At 41.1% G+C, this 15,581-nt stretch overlaps 1 protein-coding gene across 4 annotated transcripts in view; it reads left to right on the top strand.

Annotated features, from left to right (window-relative positions):
* The window catches only part of ZNF536 (zinc finger protein 536), a 453,952-nt gene extending 440,411 nt beyond the window's left edge, over nt 1-13,541 (top strand). For 3 of the 4 annotated variants that reach the window (XM_081870148.1, XM_081870150.1, XM_081870149.1), the window contains one exon: nt 11,996-13,541. In XM_081870148.1, the coding sequence (XP_081726274.1) occupies nt 11,996-12,231 (236 nt within the window). In that variant the 3' untranslated portion in view covers nt 12,232-13,541. The remainder of the gene's footprint in view (nt 1-11,995) is intronic. The other variant, XM_081870151.1, reaches the window with a different exon arrangement.
* The last annotated feature ends 2,040 nt before the right edge of the window (nt 13,542-15,581 follow it).

Here is a 15,581-nt window from a genome sequence, read left to right as displayed (position 1 = left end):
GTTTTCCTTCTCCTAGATGGGCTACTTTCCCAGGTTAATGAGCTCCACCTGTCCCTAACTTCCCTCTACAGCATGTGAAGAAACGGCATTCTTCATTGGACCCACTATTGGTCTTGTACGCTCAATCCTCCAGAGCCTGCCTTTGCATGCAGGAGAAGTCCCTAACTTACTGAGGATTTGAGACCCATCAGCAACTCAAAGTACACCCATTGAAATTGATGGGCATTACTAACATAGGTTCATTAATTTCAATGGCTCAACTCCAAATAGAATGTATTTGGCTAGGACCATTCTGTTCTACAGAACTGCATAGTGGTGCATTTTGAACCTTCCAGAAGTCCTGGGTAAACTGGAACCGTCTAGGGATGGCTGAATCTGTGTCAATTTTCAGTACGTTAATAAATCAATTCCATCCCATATTGTATGAAAATCCATATTTACATACTCATATATATTACAAAATACATACATGGATACATAATTTTAGCTCAATGTAGTCATTTCTAAATTTATCTAATCCTAAAACACGTCAAAGTGCAAGTAGATAAATAGGTACTGCTCCAGTGGGAAGGTAAACGGCGTTTCCATGTGCTGCTCTGGTTCACCAGAAAGTGGCTTAGTCATGCTGGCCACATGACCCGGAAGCTGTACGCCGGCTGCCTCGGCCAGTAAAGCAAGATCAGCACCGCAACCCCAGAGTTGTCCGTGACTGGACCTAATGGTCAGGGGGGTCCCTTTACCTTTACCTTTAAAACAATACTTCACTGCATTTTTTTGGGGGGGGAGGGAATTTGAGGCAAGTTCTGCTTCTTCATATGGCTGAGTGGGAATTTGAACCCTGGTCTCCCAGGTCCTGGTCCAACACTCTAACTACATTACACTGGCTGCCGAATGAGACTGCATTTTGCCTTTCCCCCATTTCATCAGCTGTTTTGATCAAGGCCATTTCAGCCCATGTCAGCCATCTCCTGTGCATGCCCAATGGAACTCAGGGTGACAAAACAGCTGTCCTTGTGATAACTGGGGCAGCTGCCCTTTGCAAAACAGAGCTATTTACTCAGAAACTCTTTTCAGCTGCTTCTGTTGCCTACGTTCGGACAAATTCTCATCTAGAAAGTTTCAGAAAACTTTCATTACAGATATGTCATTGGCTGGAGCCATCTCAGTTGGTCCAGCAATAGGGGAGCTCTTCAAAATGTATATTGTGAGACTCATAAAGCAGAATGGCTTCATCACAGCCATTATTGCCTATTGGGCAAATGCATTTATTCAGCATTTTTCTCCCCTATCCATATTATTACGTTCTAGGTCAGAATGGCTGCTTTAGGGCCATTCTGGTCTATTGGGGGATGCAAAGACCGTTTTAGAATGTTAGCTGTCGATAGGAAAACTATGCCAAGAAAACTATGCAGAGAGAGGAGGGAAATCTAAATGCATAAGCACCACAATAGCCACTAGTCAGGTTTTCAGCATAAAAAAAAAAAAAGTTGCGGCTCCTTAAATTGCAGGTCATCATAACTGAAAATGGGAGCAGCCTCTTAGTGCTTTACAGAAGTTGGATCATGAGTCCATCTACCTCACTGCTGCCTACACTGACTGGCAGCAGCTCTCCAGGGTCTCAGAAAAAAGCTTTATCCAGCACTACCTGAATATGTCAGGGGACTGAACCTGGGACATTCTCCACAGAAAAGACACACACACACACACACACACACACACACACACACACACACAATTTCATCTGTATGCCACCTTTCCATAGTTCAAACCATGCTGCAGACCTTTTCCTCCACCTGTCAGCAAGGGCAGGTGATGGGGGTTGGATCCTCATCTCTGTCAATTCTAACAATTCTAATTGCATCCAAAAAGGCCGTAGTTGGTGTACATTATGATGCACTCGAGGTCCCAAGGGCTGAAAGCTCAGGATGGGGTAGAAATTCAATCCAGTTCTCATCTTTAGATGGACATTCCTAATTTGCACTTCTCAAAACAATCTGCAAACACAGCTATCCTTCACAACCCATGCTTCTCCAAATTTTGCAGTGCAGTTCTTCAGCCAAGTCATGTGCACAAAAATGCATATAAATTGTCCATAAAATGCAGAATGACATACAAAAACAGATGCAAAGGAATATTGCTTTGGAAAAAATGAACTATGTTTATTAGGCAAAATTGCATATGAAGCCATGTCTATTGGGAGAAATGCATACTAAAATGCTGCAGAATTTTCAAGAGGACTTGTTCTTTAAAAAAAATTCTCAAACTGCTGTGGAAAAGGACAAATATAAGCTTAAGAGGGGAGAAATGAGAAATTGAAATTGACAGATTTGCCAATCCCTACTGGAAGCAGACAAACAGATTAAAAATGATCCAGGAAAAATATTTTTCTATAAGAAAGATATTTACAAATATTATAAAGGATAAAGGTAAAGGGACCCCTGACCATTAGGTCCAGTCATGGACAACTCTGGGGTTGTGGTGCTCATGTCACTTTACTGGCCGAGGGAGCCGGCGTACAGCTTCCGGGTCATGTGGCCAGCGTGACTAAGCCGCTTCTGGTGATTCAGAGCAGCGCACGGAAATGCTATTTACCTTCTTGCTGGAGCGGTGCCTATTTATCTACTTGCACTTCGACGTGCTTTCAAACTGTTAGGTTGGCAGGAGCAGGGACTGAGCAATGGGAGATCACCCCGTTGCGGGGATTCAAACCGCCGACCTTCTGATCGGCAAGCCCTAGGCTCTGTGGTTTAACCCACAGCACCACCCGTGTCCTAAATTTAGCAAGGCTAAATTGCCCTTAGTCTTTTTCTCAGCACAATCTCACCATCTTGTATTTTGAACATTTTTTTTTCAGTTGAATTGCTACTGAATTTGGATTTCCCTGCTGGGCTGAAGCAGCCAAATAATTTTGAGCACCACTAAAATAATGATAACGTTAGTCAAAACAAAACAAAACACACAATTGAACAGGGTATACTTGTGTCTTCACATTCCTAATTTCAACTTTTGTGTTTAAAGGGGGGAGGGATGTGTTCTCTTTTGGCCTTAACAGAAAGCTTCTTTTTTTAAAAAAAGTTCATTTCTAGATTATCCTCGCTTCTTTATCTAAATGTTCACATTGTAGAATGTGAATATGTGTGCGTTGTGTTTTGTTTCTCTTTGCATCTGCGTATAAACAATATCTGTACAAATATTCAAAACTATAAAACACATCATAGTGGGAAAAGCAGAAGGATTCTGAGTAATAGACTATTGGCATTTTTCTTTGAAATTACCATTTCTTGCTGCTTTGGGAGAAAGCCATGATTTTGCTGCTATTAGTACACCCGTAACAATTTGGAATTAATTCCTCATCTCAGCCATATGACTATTCTAATGATCCTTTTTACACTCCAGTACAATCCCCTACATATGTGCCTTTTTAGAGCACAAAGACAACATATTTCGTGGTGGAAATGTATGTGGAATTTGGACACTGATCAAATATTCATAGCACGACAGAATTAATTTACTTTGATCAAGAAAATAAACATTTTTAATGTTGATTGTCTTTACCTTATCTTATTAGTGTGCATTGCCCTGTAGTCTTCTTAGAATAATGGATGCTTCTTGTTGCCAGTAAATTAGCAACTATTAAAGAGGTCACTTTTTGACTTGTACAAGTATTGGCTATGATTCAGAGCTCTGGTGTGCCGGGACTTCATTTCCTTCTACAAGAATATTGTTATATGTTCTAATTTGAGCATTTCTGCAAAAGTATTACAGAATCTATTGATTGAGGTATTTATTATATTCCAGCTTCCCGGGTAAAAGCCTCCTCCAAATGACTCCCAGCATAGCCAAACCAATACAGTGTAAATTGGGGGTAGTCAATGAGTTTCTCTCCAGCTGCTGTTTTGGACTGGAACTTCTATCACCCCTGCCCACTGGCCATGCAACTGAGGTTGATGGGAATTGTAGTCCAACAACATTTGGAGGCAACCGCATTGACAACCCCGGTGTAAACAATCCTAAAAACAATTTAAAGCTATAAAACAGATGATGTTGTTTCTTTTAAAAAAATATAAAAATCCCTCATTAAAATAAAATAGCATCATAAAAGTACAAAATGCATGCATGGAAAAGACTCAATGTAACTCATTCTCGATTATTCCTATTAAAGTTTGTTAGGTGCAATTTTGTGTTCTAAAAGTATGGCGCTGCAAAAATTAGTTGAAAAAGGTTTCAGTCCATAGAAACCAACTCGTGAATACAATTTAAAAAAGAAAATCTCTCTGAGGTGTGCCAACTTGATAATGGTCATTTGGAGATCTGTTAGCAGCAGCAACAAAAACCCTTCAGAATTTCAGAACCTTTTCACTTTGATATGCATTTTCTTGGACTCTGCGTTCAAGCACACCGTCTCATGAAACTTAATGTGATGTGATGTGACTGATGCAGGCTGACACCATGTTGTCGCAAAGCAACATATCAGAATGCGGATTTGAAGGAAAACAAAACAAAGCTTTTTCTCCTTCCCTCAAAGGCTAAATTAACATAGTAACATTTTTTAAAGGGATGAAAGAAGGTATGGTTATATAAAAGATGGAAATACCTGCTTTTTGCTCTTCCATTTCCCAAGGGACATTCCTAGAAACCTGTTGCCAACCTAAGTCCGCTGCTGCAATAAGGCACACAGCAGTAGCTGGAGTTAACCCAGTTCTTAGTCTTGCAAGTTCTTCCCTTTATCAAACAAAGTATTTTGGCTAACCCAGGTAAAGAAGACTCAGATCGACCTAAGATGAAAAGTTGCAAATCAGTATTAAGCAGAGATTCCATGTATTCCATGCAGATGCAGTAGAAAAGAAAGTAGTATACTAATAATACAAAATAACACAGATTTCATATTAGTTAAATGTTACGGATTTCCCCCAAACAATCCTGGAAGTTGTAATGCAGTGAGAGCATGGAGGATTGCCTGTTAGAGAATGGTAGTCCTTCTCACAGTTCCCAGGGTTCACTAGGAACTGGCTTTTAAGCAAGTTTAACTCTGCTTGAGGAATTGGATCTTTGCAAAATTTGATACAAACTGACTGACCCACACATCCTGAATTAATATGTAGATTGGAGCACGGAGTTTTGCACTTTCAAAATGTTTCAAGGCTATTTCCATTCAGGAAAAAAAATGCAGATACATTTAAAATCTGTATTTTGAGAGAAACGGCACCTTAAAATGTCATGTGGATTTAAATAATCATGGATCAATGCAGAAACAGGATGGAAAGTACTCTCTGTGAAGTATAACTGTACTCCCTAGCCAGTGCTTACAAGAGCCACTGAAATGATTGAGTGATTGAGGCATTTTCAGAAAGTCCAAAAAGTGATAATCACCTTGGTAGATTCATGCTTAAAGTTTGCTACAAGTAGGCACATCAAAAGGGGGTCACTTCTGAAACAGGTATGAGATAAGCGGAGAAGAGCAAGGTTCCCAAGAGAAACAAAGTTTAGAAAATGTACACAGGCAAGCCATTTTTAAAAAACAAAACAAAACAAAACACTTTGTACTGCCAGAATACACAGTGGTACATCTGAGTTGTTTCAAAGGTCCCAGAACATTTGACCATAGTGTCCACCTCTCTTGTTTCCACCTGGCTATTCTGAAGCAGTCTTAGTTGCAGGGACTGAGCCACAGGTAATCTTACTTTCTAGAATTGCAGCAGAATATTTGTCTTCTGAACTATGAGAAGCCATTCTCTTAAAGCGACTTTCAAATGATTATATGTTGGAAGATACACCCCAGCTAGTATATATGTGATCTATGACTTGAAAAGAAGGAGCCCGCAGCCCCCAAATCCTCCCCAACTACCATCTGATAAAAATGGTATAAATTACTTGCCTGCTTATCTAGGCCTGGTTATTTTAAGATCTTGCTGCCCACAACCAGTTTTGAGCAGTAATTAATGGACGGTGTTACCCAAGAGAAATGGGCATTCTGCTTTGCCCCCTAGTTACAAGCAAATTGCAGATGTTGTTATCTTTTGTAAGACTGATCTCCAGAATGGTTTTTTTTTTTTTTGTATGACTGCTGCTGTAAACAACATACCACTTCTTTTGCTCTTACACTTTTTGACCCGCACTGTGTATACATATTTATATATTATTCATACCAGATTAAAAATTGATGTGCTCTTTACTGCTGTTGTACTGCACAGTGACAATACAAATTAACTTATTGTGTACTTAACTTTTCACATGACAGTGATGTGAAATTTTGATGGCCCCCAAAAGTTAGTGATGGAAAAACAAGGCAGTGGAGGGTTGAAACCACTTTCGGGTGCCATTAATGCTTTCCTTGCTTGTTAAACGCAGCTGAATTAATAAGCCCAAACTGTGATATGTTTTGCAGGGATGTGAACATTCAAACCCTTTTGCTGGGAGAATGATACCAAATAGTGAAAGCATTTTGGGGCATAATTAGGTGCTACTTAATTTACACTTATTGGATCCTTCTTTTAAAAAAAATGTTTTGAATTAGTGTTAACACTTTAATGAATAAGCGAATCTGCTTGGCAGGTGTCACTGGCATTGCATAGGTAAAGCTAGACTTCAAGATTTTAATTGCAGGTCCTTAATTATACAATAAGGGACGCGGGTGGCACTGTGGGTTAAACCACAGAGCCTAGGGCTTGCCAATCAGAAGGTCGGCGGTTTGAATCCCCGTGACAGGGTGAGCTCCCATTGCTCAGTCCCTGCTCCTGCCAACGTAGCAGTTCGAAAGCACGTCAAAGTGCAAGTAGATAAATTGGTACCGCTCCGGTGGGAAGGTAAACGGTGTTTCCGTGCGCTGCTCTGGTTCACCAGAAGCGGCTTAGTCATGCTGGCCACATGACCCAGAAGCTGTATGCCGGCTCACTCGGCCAATAAAGCGAGATGAGCGCCGCAACCCCAGAGTCGTCTGCAACTGGACCTAATGGTCAGGGGTCCCTTTACCTTTAATGATACAATGCAAGGTCTCCTCAGGTGTAAGTCCCATTAAGTTCAATGGGATGTGACTGCCGGGAAAGTGACTGCATGATTGCAGTTTACATTTCTTAGATTTTTATAGCTGTGTGATAAAGTAAAAAGTAACCAAAAATGTTGTAGAGTTCTAGGGCTGTAAGATGTAAATGAGTTATGCAACCAGAGTAAATCGTGGGAACTGTAGTTTGTTAAGGGTGCTGAGAGTTCTTGGGAGCTATTCCTCTAAAAGAGCCACAGTTCCTTGAATGGTTTAAACTATCAATCCTTCCTCCTAGGGAATGCTAGGAATTGTAGCTCTGTGAGGGGAAGAGGGGTCTCCTAGCAACTCTCAGCACCCTTAACAAATGACCATTCCGAAGATTCTTTGGAGGAAACTATGACTGTTTAATGTGGTATAATACTGCTTTAAATGTATAGTGCTGGTGGGCCTCAGATTTAGCAGGAAGAAGCTGGTAGAAGCAGCCAATGCTGTGCTGCAGGTCAAAGGGGGCTCACAATTGTTTTGGAGATCAAGGGGGGGTGGACTGGAGCTGCCCAAGTTCCTTGGCTGAGGAAGGGGTAGCTAGGTAAATGGTCAGAACACCAGAAGAAAAGAACCTGTTAGATTACACCATGAAAAACTCTGTCTCAGGATGACCATTTAGGATTAGCATGGGGGTATATGAAGGCAAGGTCTCTTTTGAGTCATGTGCACAACAGCATCCAAACAGATTCCCACCCATTGTGCTGATAAGACAAGCCCAGAGTGGGGCCAAAGACTGGGAGTATTACAGGTGTGAAGGAGCTTTGAGGAAACCATTGGGTTCAATGTTCAGTAATGTAGTGGTTCTTATTTAAGATTCCTAGTCTCTGTGTGTGGAGAGGCAGTTTCTATGGGACCCTCTGACTGTGATGCCTCATTAAGAAATCTGATGAGACCAATTCCCAATAGTATGTTACTTCAACAAATTTTAAACCTATTTATACACTCAAAATATAGAAACTACTTGTTGTATTCCATCTCTTAAGTTCAGTTTCAGTGATAGGTGTAGCCGATCTGCTTAATTATGGGCTGACATATTTATGATAGGCGTGCTTCCATTTGAGGAAAGTGTGTATGAAATGCTAAAGTTAGGGAAAACAGCATACCAGGATGCATTATATTAGGGGAAATTGCATGCAGAAATCTGTATATATTGAAGACTCTTTTTTTGTTAAAAAAAATGCAAATTATTTGGAAAATACGGCAAACACAATTGAAGATTGGAAACAATTATAAATGGGGACTTTGAAATCGACAGATCTGCCAAAGGCTCCAATCTGCAGATGACAGGCAACTGTGCATCAGTATTGTTTTCATATTTTCGAACATGGAAATACTTAACTTAGCCCTTAAAGGGTGCCCAATGTAGAAGTTATGAGTGACGAACAACCAGAATATGCTCCCTTGACTTATTTTTCCTTCGCTCTCTGTCTGCCCTACTTGCCCTTTCTTTTAGTTCTTGTTTTTCCAACTGCTCCCTGCTTTGTCCCCTGGTTCAGCTCACTGGGGCCTTTATCTCCATGCTCCTAGTATCTCATCCTACTAAGCTTTGAGGTTTCACATTTGCCACCTGGCTCCATATACTTCCACTTGCCCTGGAATCTGACGGCGAGGGTTTTCCTCAGCAAACTTATCTTTCTTTTCAGCCCACTGACCTTCTACTGCTGACAACTTCCCTCAGCAAATAGGATGTTTGTGGACATCCCATGGCATCACTTCAGCTCAGCCAATGGGTGCCAGAGGTTTCATTGTTACCGCAATATAATCCCTTAGCATATTACAACATAGATTATATGGGTCTGTGAGGTAATAAGCAGATTAAGCCTTAGACTCCAAAGTGCAATTTCTCCATTAATGGCTTTTTAAAACCCTTCTGCGGAAAATTCCAGAGCTGTACCTACCTCCTGTTTATAATTTTGGTCTCTGCTTTCCCCAGTACTTTTCCTTTGGGTGTGTAAACTGACACTTCACAGTTAGAGTAAACTTTCACTTCTTCTTTCTTCATCATCATAACTTTTGAGTAGCACTAGATGGAAAAACAGACAGGTTTTCACTTGGAAAAGGGGTCAATAATGATTTATTGGCATGTACCTTTTAGAAGAGGGACGCAGGTGGCGCTGTGCTGTAAACCACAGAGCCTAGGGCTTGCCGATCAGAAGGTCGGCGGTTTGAATTCCTGTGAGGGGATGAGCTCCCATTGTTTGGTCCCAGCTCCTGTCAACCTAGCAGTTCGAAAGCACGTCAAAGTGCAAGTAGATAAATAGGTATCGCTCCAGTGGGAAGGTAAACAGCGTTTCTGTGCACTGCTCTGGTTTGCCAGAAGTGGCTTAATCATGCTGACCACATGACCCGGAAGCTGTCTGCGGACAAACGCCGGCTCCCTCAGCCAGTAAAGCGAGATGAGCACCGCAACCCCAGAGTCGTCCGTGACTGGACTTAACTGTCAAGGGTCCCTTTACCTTTACCTTTTAGCAGACAGGAGTTTGACTTGGATACAATCCACCAATGGCATTTAAACCTATAGATTTAAATGGAATTAAGCAGAATGCATTATTTGATGGATGGCAGTGAAGAAGTTCCATATGTGCCCATCTGGATCATGTCTAACAAGTGCATAAAGTCTGAATCATTTGGTCAGTTCTGCCTCTGCAACATGTCTGCAGCCTCTGTGCATGTGTGTAACAGAAAGGGGGGGGACAGACGGGGGAAAGGAGGGGGCTAATGTTGTTCTTCATATGTGATTATTAGGTCATGTCTTCCTTAGCTTAGCTTTTTATGCAGATGGTCAGGCACATTTATTTATTCATTTATTTCAGCAAATTAAAGTAAGCTAAGTGCATTTGACCTCAGATGGCCCTGGTCTAAGTTAATTTGAGAGACAAAGCTCATAAAGTTCCAGTAAGACACATCAACAACTTCCCAGCATAGGTTGAAATGTGATTGCGGCAACATAACCTTCCAAGCCAGATGCAGCATGAAGTCTCAGGCTGGCTCAGAATAATCTGGAACAATTTAGTGTCTGCAAGGCGGGCCACAAACGCAGCGCGAGAAGGGTGAGCCCCCACTTGCTTCCTTTAGCTGCACAGAACCTTGTGAGAACAGAACAGAACATGAGAATGGAAGGAGAGCCTGCTGGACCAGGTCAATGGCCATCTGTTCCAGACTCTTGTTCTCACAGGGGCCAATCAGATACTGCAATGGGAGGCCCTCAAGTAGGACCCAAACACACAGGAGCCTTAACCCCTCCTGCGGTTTCCAGCAACTGGCACTCAGAAGCATTGCTGCCTCCAACTGTGGAAATAGAACGTAGCCATTGGGGCTAGTAGCCACCGATAGCCCTCTTCTCCATGAATTCATCCAATGCTATTTTAAAGCCATCAAAGTTGGTGGCCATGACTGCCTTGTGTGAGAGGGAATTATGTAGTTTAACTATGTGCTACATGACGAAGTACTATATTTTACCTGTCCTGAGCAGCCTATGGTAGGAATGAATTCCACAGTTGACCCAAGGACTTCCTTCTTAAGCCACCAACATTCAGCTTCAGTGGGTGTCCACAAAGTTCTAGTGTTAGGAGAGAGGGAGAAGAACTTTTCTCCATCCACTCTCTCTGTGCTATGCATCAAACGTCTATCGTGTCGCATCTTACTTGCCTTTCTCCTAAACTAAAAAATATTAACTCCACCTCTGTAACATCCTTTCTTGTTTCCGTTCTTCTCTAACAATTGAACACCTTAGTGTCCCTCTTCCACTTGAAGAAAAAAGAAAATTGAATTCAAATTAAATGTGTGCCATGGCATTAAAATTCCATAAAAATAGTTTATTGAAATAGGCTGCAAAATGACATTCAGTTGTACGTGTCGTTTCAGTATTATTTACAAAGTTACATATTTACAAGATACTGGGGATTGGCTGTTGCTTTTTTATATTTTAAAAAATCCAATAGTATGCAGTGGCGTGCGGACATTGGACTGAGGGGACTCAGCTAATCCCCTAAATGTTCCTCTGCCCCCTCTTTCACAAAGCACAGGAAGTTTCTACCCAGCTTAGGGAGGGAGGCTCAATGCTCACGTGCAAGACGTCATGATGTCACAACATGACACGCATAATATCAACCCCCCACACCCCTCACAAGGTAGCATCTCTGCCCCTAACTGTTCCACTACGAAAAATTTCACTGCACGCCACTGACAGAATGTATTTTCGACTCCTATATCCCAGCACTGATCCACAGATGACTTTCTAACGTGCTAAAGTCATGGAAGAATGCTTTGTAACCTGAATCTCAAGAAGTGGGGGAGGGGGCACAATTAGTGCAAAATTTGCCCAGTCTGTTTTGTAAACAGCAGAGCCAGAGAGGCCCTGTGTCTGGCTAATTAAGTCCTGTAAATTTCACATCCTGGGAAACTGAGGCACAGTAGTACCTGTGCGAAGACTGTGGCTTGTGTACGCACCATACATTTGAAACACTCCCCCAACCAAGAATCCTGGGAACCCCTCACAGAACTACAGTGGTATCTCAGGTTACATACGCTTCAGGTTACATACGCTTCAGGTTACAGACTCCGCTAACCCAGAAATAGTGCTTCAGGTTAAGAACTTTGCATCAGGATGAGAACAGAAATTGTGCTCCGGCGGCACGGCAGCAACAGCAGCAGGAGGCCCCATTAGCTAAAGTGGTGCTTCAGGTTAAGAACAGTTTCAGGTTAAGTACAGACCTCTGGAACGAATTAAGTACTTAACCTGAGGTACCACTGTACAGTTCCAGGCACCCTCAACAAACTGGGGGTCGGGCAGAGCTTTAAATGTATAGGGTGTAAGCAGAAAGGGGCTGTAAGATTCAGTCCACATATAAGAGAAGGGGAGACTTGTGTTTTTACATTATTCCATTCTGTGAACTGCACTACAGAGGCTGGGTGGCGGGGAACCCCTGCAGGCCTGAGGAAATGCTAACCCAATGTTTGTCTGTTGCACAGGTCACCGGCCTTTCCAGTGCAGATACTGCCCCTACAGTGCCTCTCAGAAGGGAAATCTGAAGACCCACGTCCTTTGTGTCCATCGCATGCCTTTTGACAACAGCCAGTATCCAGACCGCAGGTTCAAGCGCTCCAGAGTTGACGCCGAAGCTTCTGGGAATTCCGAGGAACCTGGAGCTGTCAAACCTGGGAGCTCGACAGAGTTAACGGAGGAGGGCAGCCAGGCCCAGGAGTAATGCCGCAGAACAAATCAATCTGTATATTGCAATATTATTTTACACAGTTTTTTAGATATGCATTTTGGGTAATACAGAGAGTTTGCTTAACTGCCTTCTGAGGAAAACAGATTGTGTGCAAATTCCCAGAAGCGTGCAGGATGTTTAAGACATTAAAGACACACACACACACATTAAAAAGAGAAAGAGGGAAAAAACAACAACCAGCCCTTGAAAATGGCTGTTAAACTGTTACCTGGCAACAAGTACTTCCAAACAATGTAGGTGGAGATAAATCAAGTGGGTGTTGTTTTTTCTTCTTCTTCCCCCAAATGTGTGCAGGTTGCAAGATATCTGTGTCTGTGTGTGTGTGTGTGTGTGTGTGTGTGTGTGTGAGAAAAATACTGAAATAAAGGGCGCATTTCTAACACTAAAGTGGTCTTTATCCAGAAAGAATGCTCTTACCAGAATATCTATCTATATATCTATATCTGTGATACCATCTTCCTGATTTAATGTTGCCTTGAAGATTGTGGGAGTGGGGAAGTGTGTGTGTGTGGGGGGGTGTTCCTGTGTTTTCATTGTTGAAAACACCTTTTTAATATGACACCGACCGCTGCCATTTGCCTAGCGTCGTAATGAGACGTGTTGGTGGAGTGAGGTGGTGCCAGGCTGACTGGAGCTGTCCCTGCTGAGAAAATCAATCCAAGTGGTGCTCCAACTCTGCACTCTCAGAGAAATTTTAGACGACCCGTAAGCTACAGTCAGTGCTGACCTGTATTGAAAAGGATTGTGCTGTTAACATTTTAATTTCTGAAATATATATAGATATAGATATAGATATACATATTATATATAGCGAAAGACACACACACACACACACACACACACACACACACACAGATGGCCAAATGAGTCAAGGATTAGAGCAGAAAGGGGGGATCTGCAGGCCAGCAAAACACTGCAGTTAATTGTACAATGTGGTTTTTCGGGGGGACTGTATTTTTCTTTTTCTTTTAGATGGACTTGCAGTATTGAGAGAAATGTTGTTTTCCCCCCCTTCCTATTTTGTTCCTTTTTAATGAAGTAGGTTGCTATAGAGAGATTTAGAAATACAATACTGAAGGAGCGTGCTGGATAGAGAAACTAGTTAGCCTTGTCTAGAGATGATACCAGTGCAAAAAAGGAGAAATAATTATTATTCAATAGAAAGTTGGTTTCTTTTCTTTTCTGTTTTTTTTTAAGAAGGGGGGGGAAAGACTTGAATGAAAGATTCCCCAGGCAAGATTAGTTTTCATTTATTAGGGTGCTGTTGTTATTATTCTTTTTTTTTTTAAAAAAAAAAAGTGTTGCAGACATTGTGCAGGACAGTGTATTTTGTTTTTTACTGGAGAAATCTCTTTTCAAGCAATTTGACCTAAAATATGAATCCAGACATCCTGCCCCTTGTCTCTAGTGAAAGGGAAAAAAGATGAAGGACGAAAAAAGTGTTAGCTAATATTTCTTTGTTTTTTTGTAAGGAAAAAAAAGCGTGTTCTATATTTTTGCAGATTTTAGCTTTTCTACTAATTGGCCCCTTCCAAATTTAATCCTGTCGTTTCCCACCTAGGAAGCTTTGGAGAGATTATAATGAAAAACATGACTGAGAAAAAGAAAAAGATAAATGTAAGAAAGCCAGTTAATGGCTTCTCCTTACACCCACTTGAGTGGCAAAAGATTTTAGCCTTTTCATGTACTTCCTTTGAGAGAAGCAAAATTGGTGCTGTTTAAGATGATAGAGAAGTATTAACTTCTTCTAAAAACAAAATCATTCAGACTTAAAAAAAAATGTAAGTAAGAAAGAAAAAGTCAATATATATCCTTGCAGGCTGGGAGCACAGAGTAAAAAACCCCAGGGCCTTAAAAACTTCAGCTCTGCCTACAGCAGTTTACAAAAAACACTAAACTGCAATCAATGTAAATAAAATTCGTAGCGCTACCCTGAGACTGGAAGAAAGGAAAGAGACTCTCAGGCTAATAAGAAATACAGTTTGCATACGCTGTCAGGAAAAAAATTAAAAACGATACCATCCAAGTGAAGTTTCAGTTAAACTGAGGTCGCTGTGTAACTTAGACCCCCGTCTGGCAGAGGGCAAGCTGCTTTTCTCATTTTTGGGGAGATATTTTTTTTTCCTAGTATAGTTCTCACTGCCTTACTTAAATCAAGTTGATAAACTTAATGCAACTGTTTCTCATGATCCTAGGTAAAGGATTGAAATGTAATTGAAGACTTTCTGACTGTAGTAAGCTTTAGGATTTTAACTGCACTACCGTGTTTGGTGACTGTGTTTCGGTCGCTTGCTTTGTGTGTTTGCGCCGCCTTCTGTATCTTAGCGAGAAAAAAAAGAGGAAAAAAAAGATTCCACATTCCATTTTCTTGCACTTTTTTGGAGCTCTTTTCAGTATTCTTTTTGTGTCTTCTGAGCATTTTCAGATACGACAGGCAATAATTCCGTTTGTGACACTGGAAATTCCTCTCCCGTTCTTTGTGATGTGTGTGTTGAATCCATTTGGTCTGGTGCTACTGTCCCCATCTTTTGCCTCTGACATCAGCCTCCCCCCCCCCCATTTTTTTCCAGAACATTTGTAACTTGGAATACAAACAAGTGACAGGAGCAGTGAAACATTGTCAGTTTCTGAATATCATCATGCTTCTCATATCTAAACATGTCAAGTTTTTTCTCTGTAACTTCTGTAGTCTGTGATATTGGTCAAAATACTGTCTACATTCCTACGCAAAGGAAGAAAAAAAAATATCTGTCTTGGAGAAAATCTGAGATCAATAGAGTAGAGGATTTTGTTGCTATGCTTGTAACAATTAGGAAAAAAAACCTTTGTATTTAAAGTTTATTCTTGGTCATTATTTATTATTATAATACATCAGTTGACAGAACTTTATTCTGGTATAGAAGTATTAAAAGTTGTTTCCCCCCCAGCAAATGACTGTTTTTTCTTTCTGCTGTTAGAATAAAAATGTCTTTGAAATGGTACAGTTTTAACCAGTGTTTTACGCAATAAAACCTTTACCTCTGGGGGCAGAGAGAGAGAGAGAGAGAGAGAGAGAGAGAGAGAGAGAGAGAGAGATGTTTTCCTACTTTGCTTATATTTAATAGGAAGTTACAGACATAATTTTGCTTCAGCTTTTGTCAGATTTGAGGAAAAAAATGTCACTGGAGTCACAATTGTTAGTCAGCTACCAGAGTGTTAGGCAGTTAAGCTGAGTGTTTGATCAATCCTCTTAGTATTATGGAACAAATCTATAAACAGTATATACAGATATATATATATTATATGTGTATATATATTGTGCTTAATTAAAAGACTGTTGAAAT

This window comes from Podarcis erhardii, assembly GCF_964252035.2.
Source record: "Podarcis erhardii genome assembly, chromosome: 7".
NCBI lineage: Eukaryota > Metazoa > Chordata > Lepidosauria > Squamata > Lacertidae > Podarcis > Podarcis erhardii.
The sequence above is the reverse complement of the archived record's forward strand: the minus strand, read 5'-3'. Positions and strand labels throughout refer to the sequence as shown.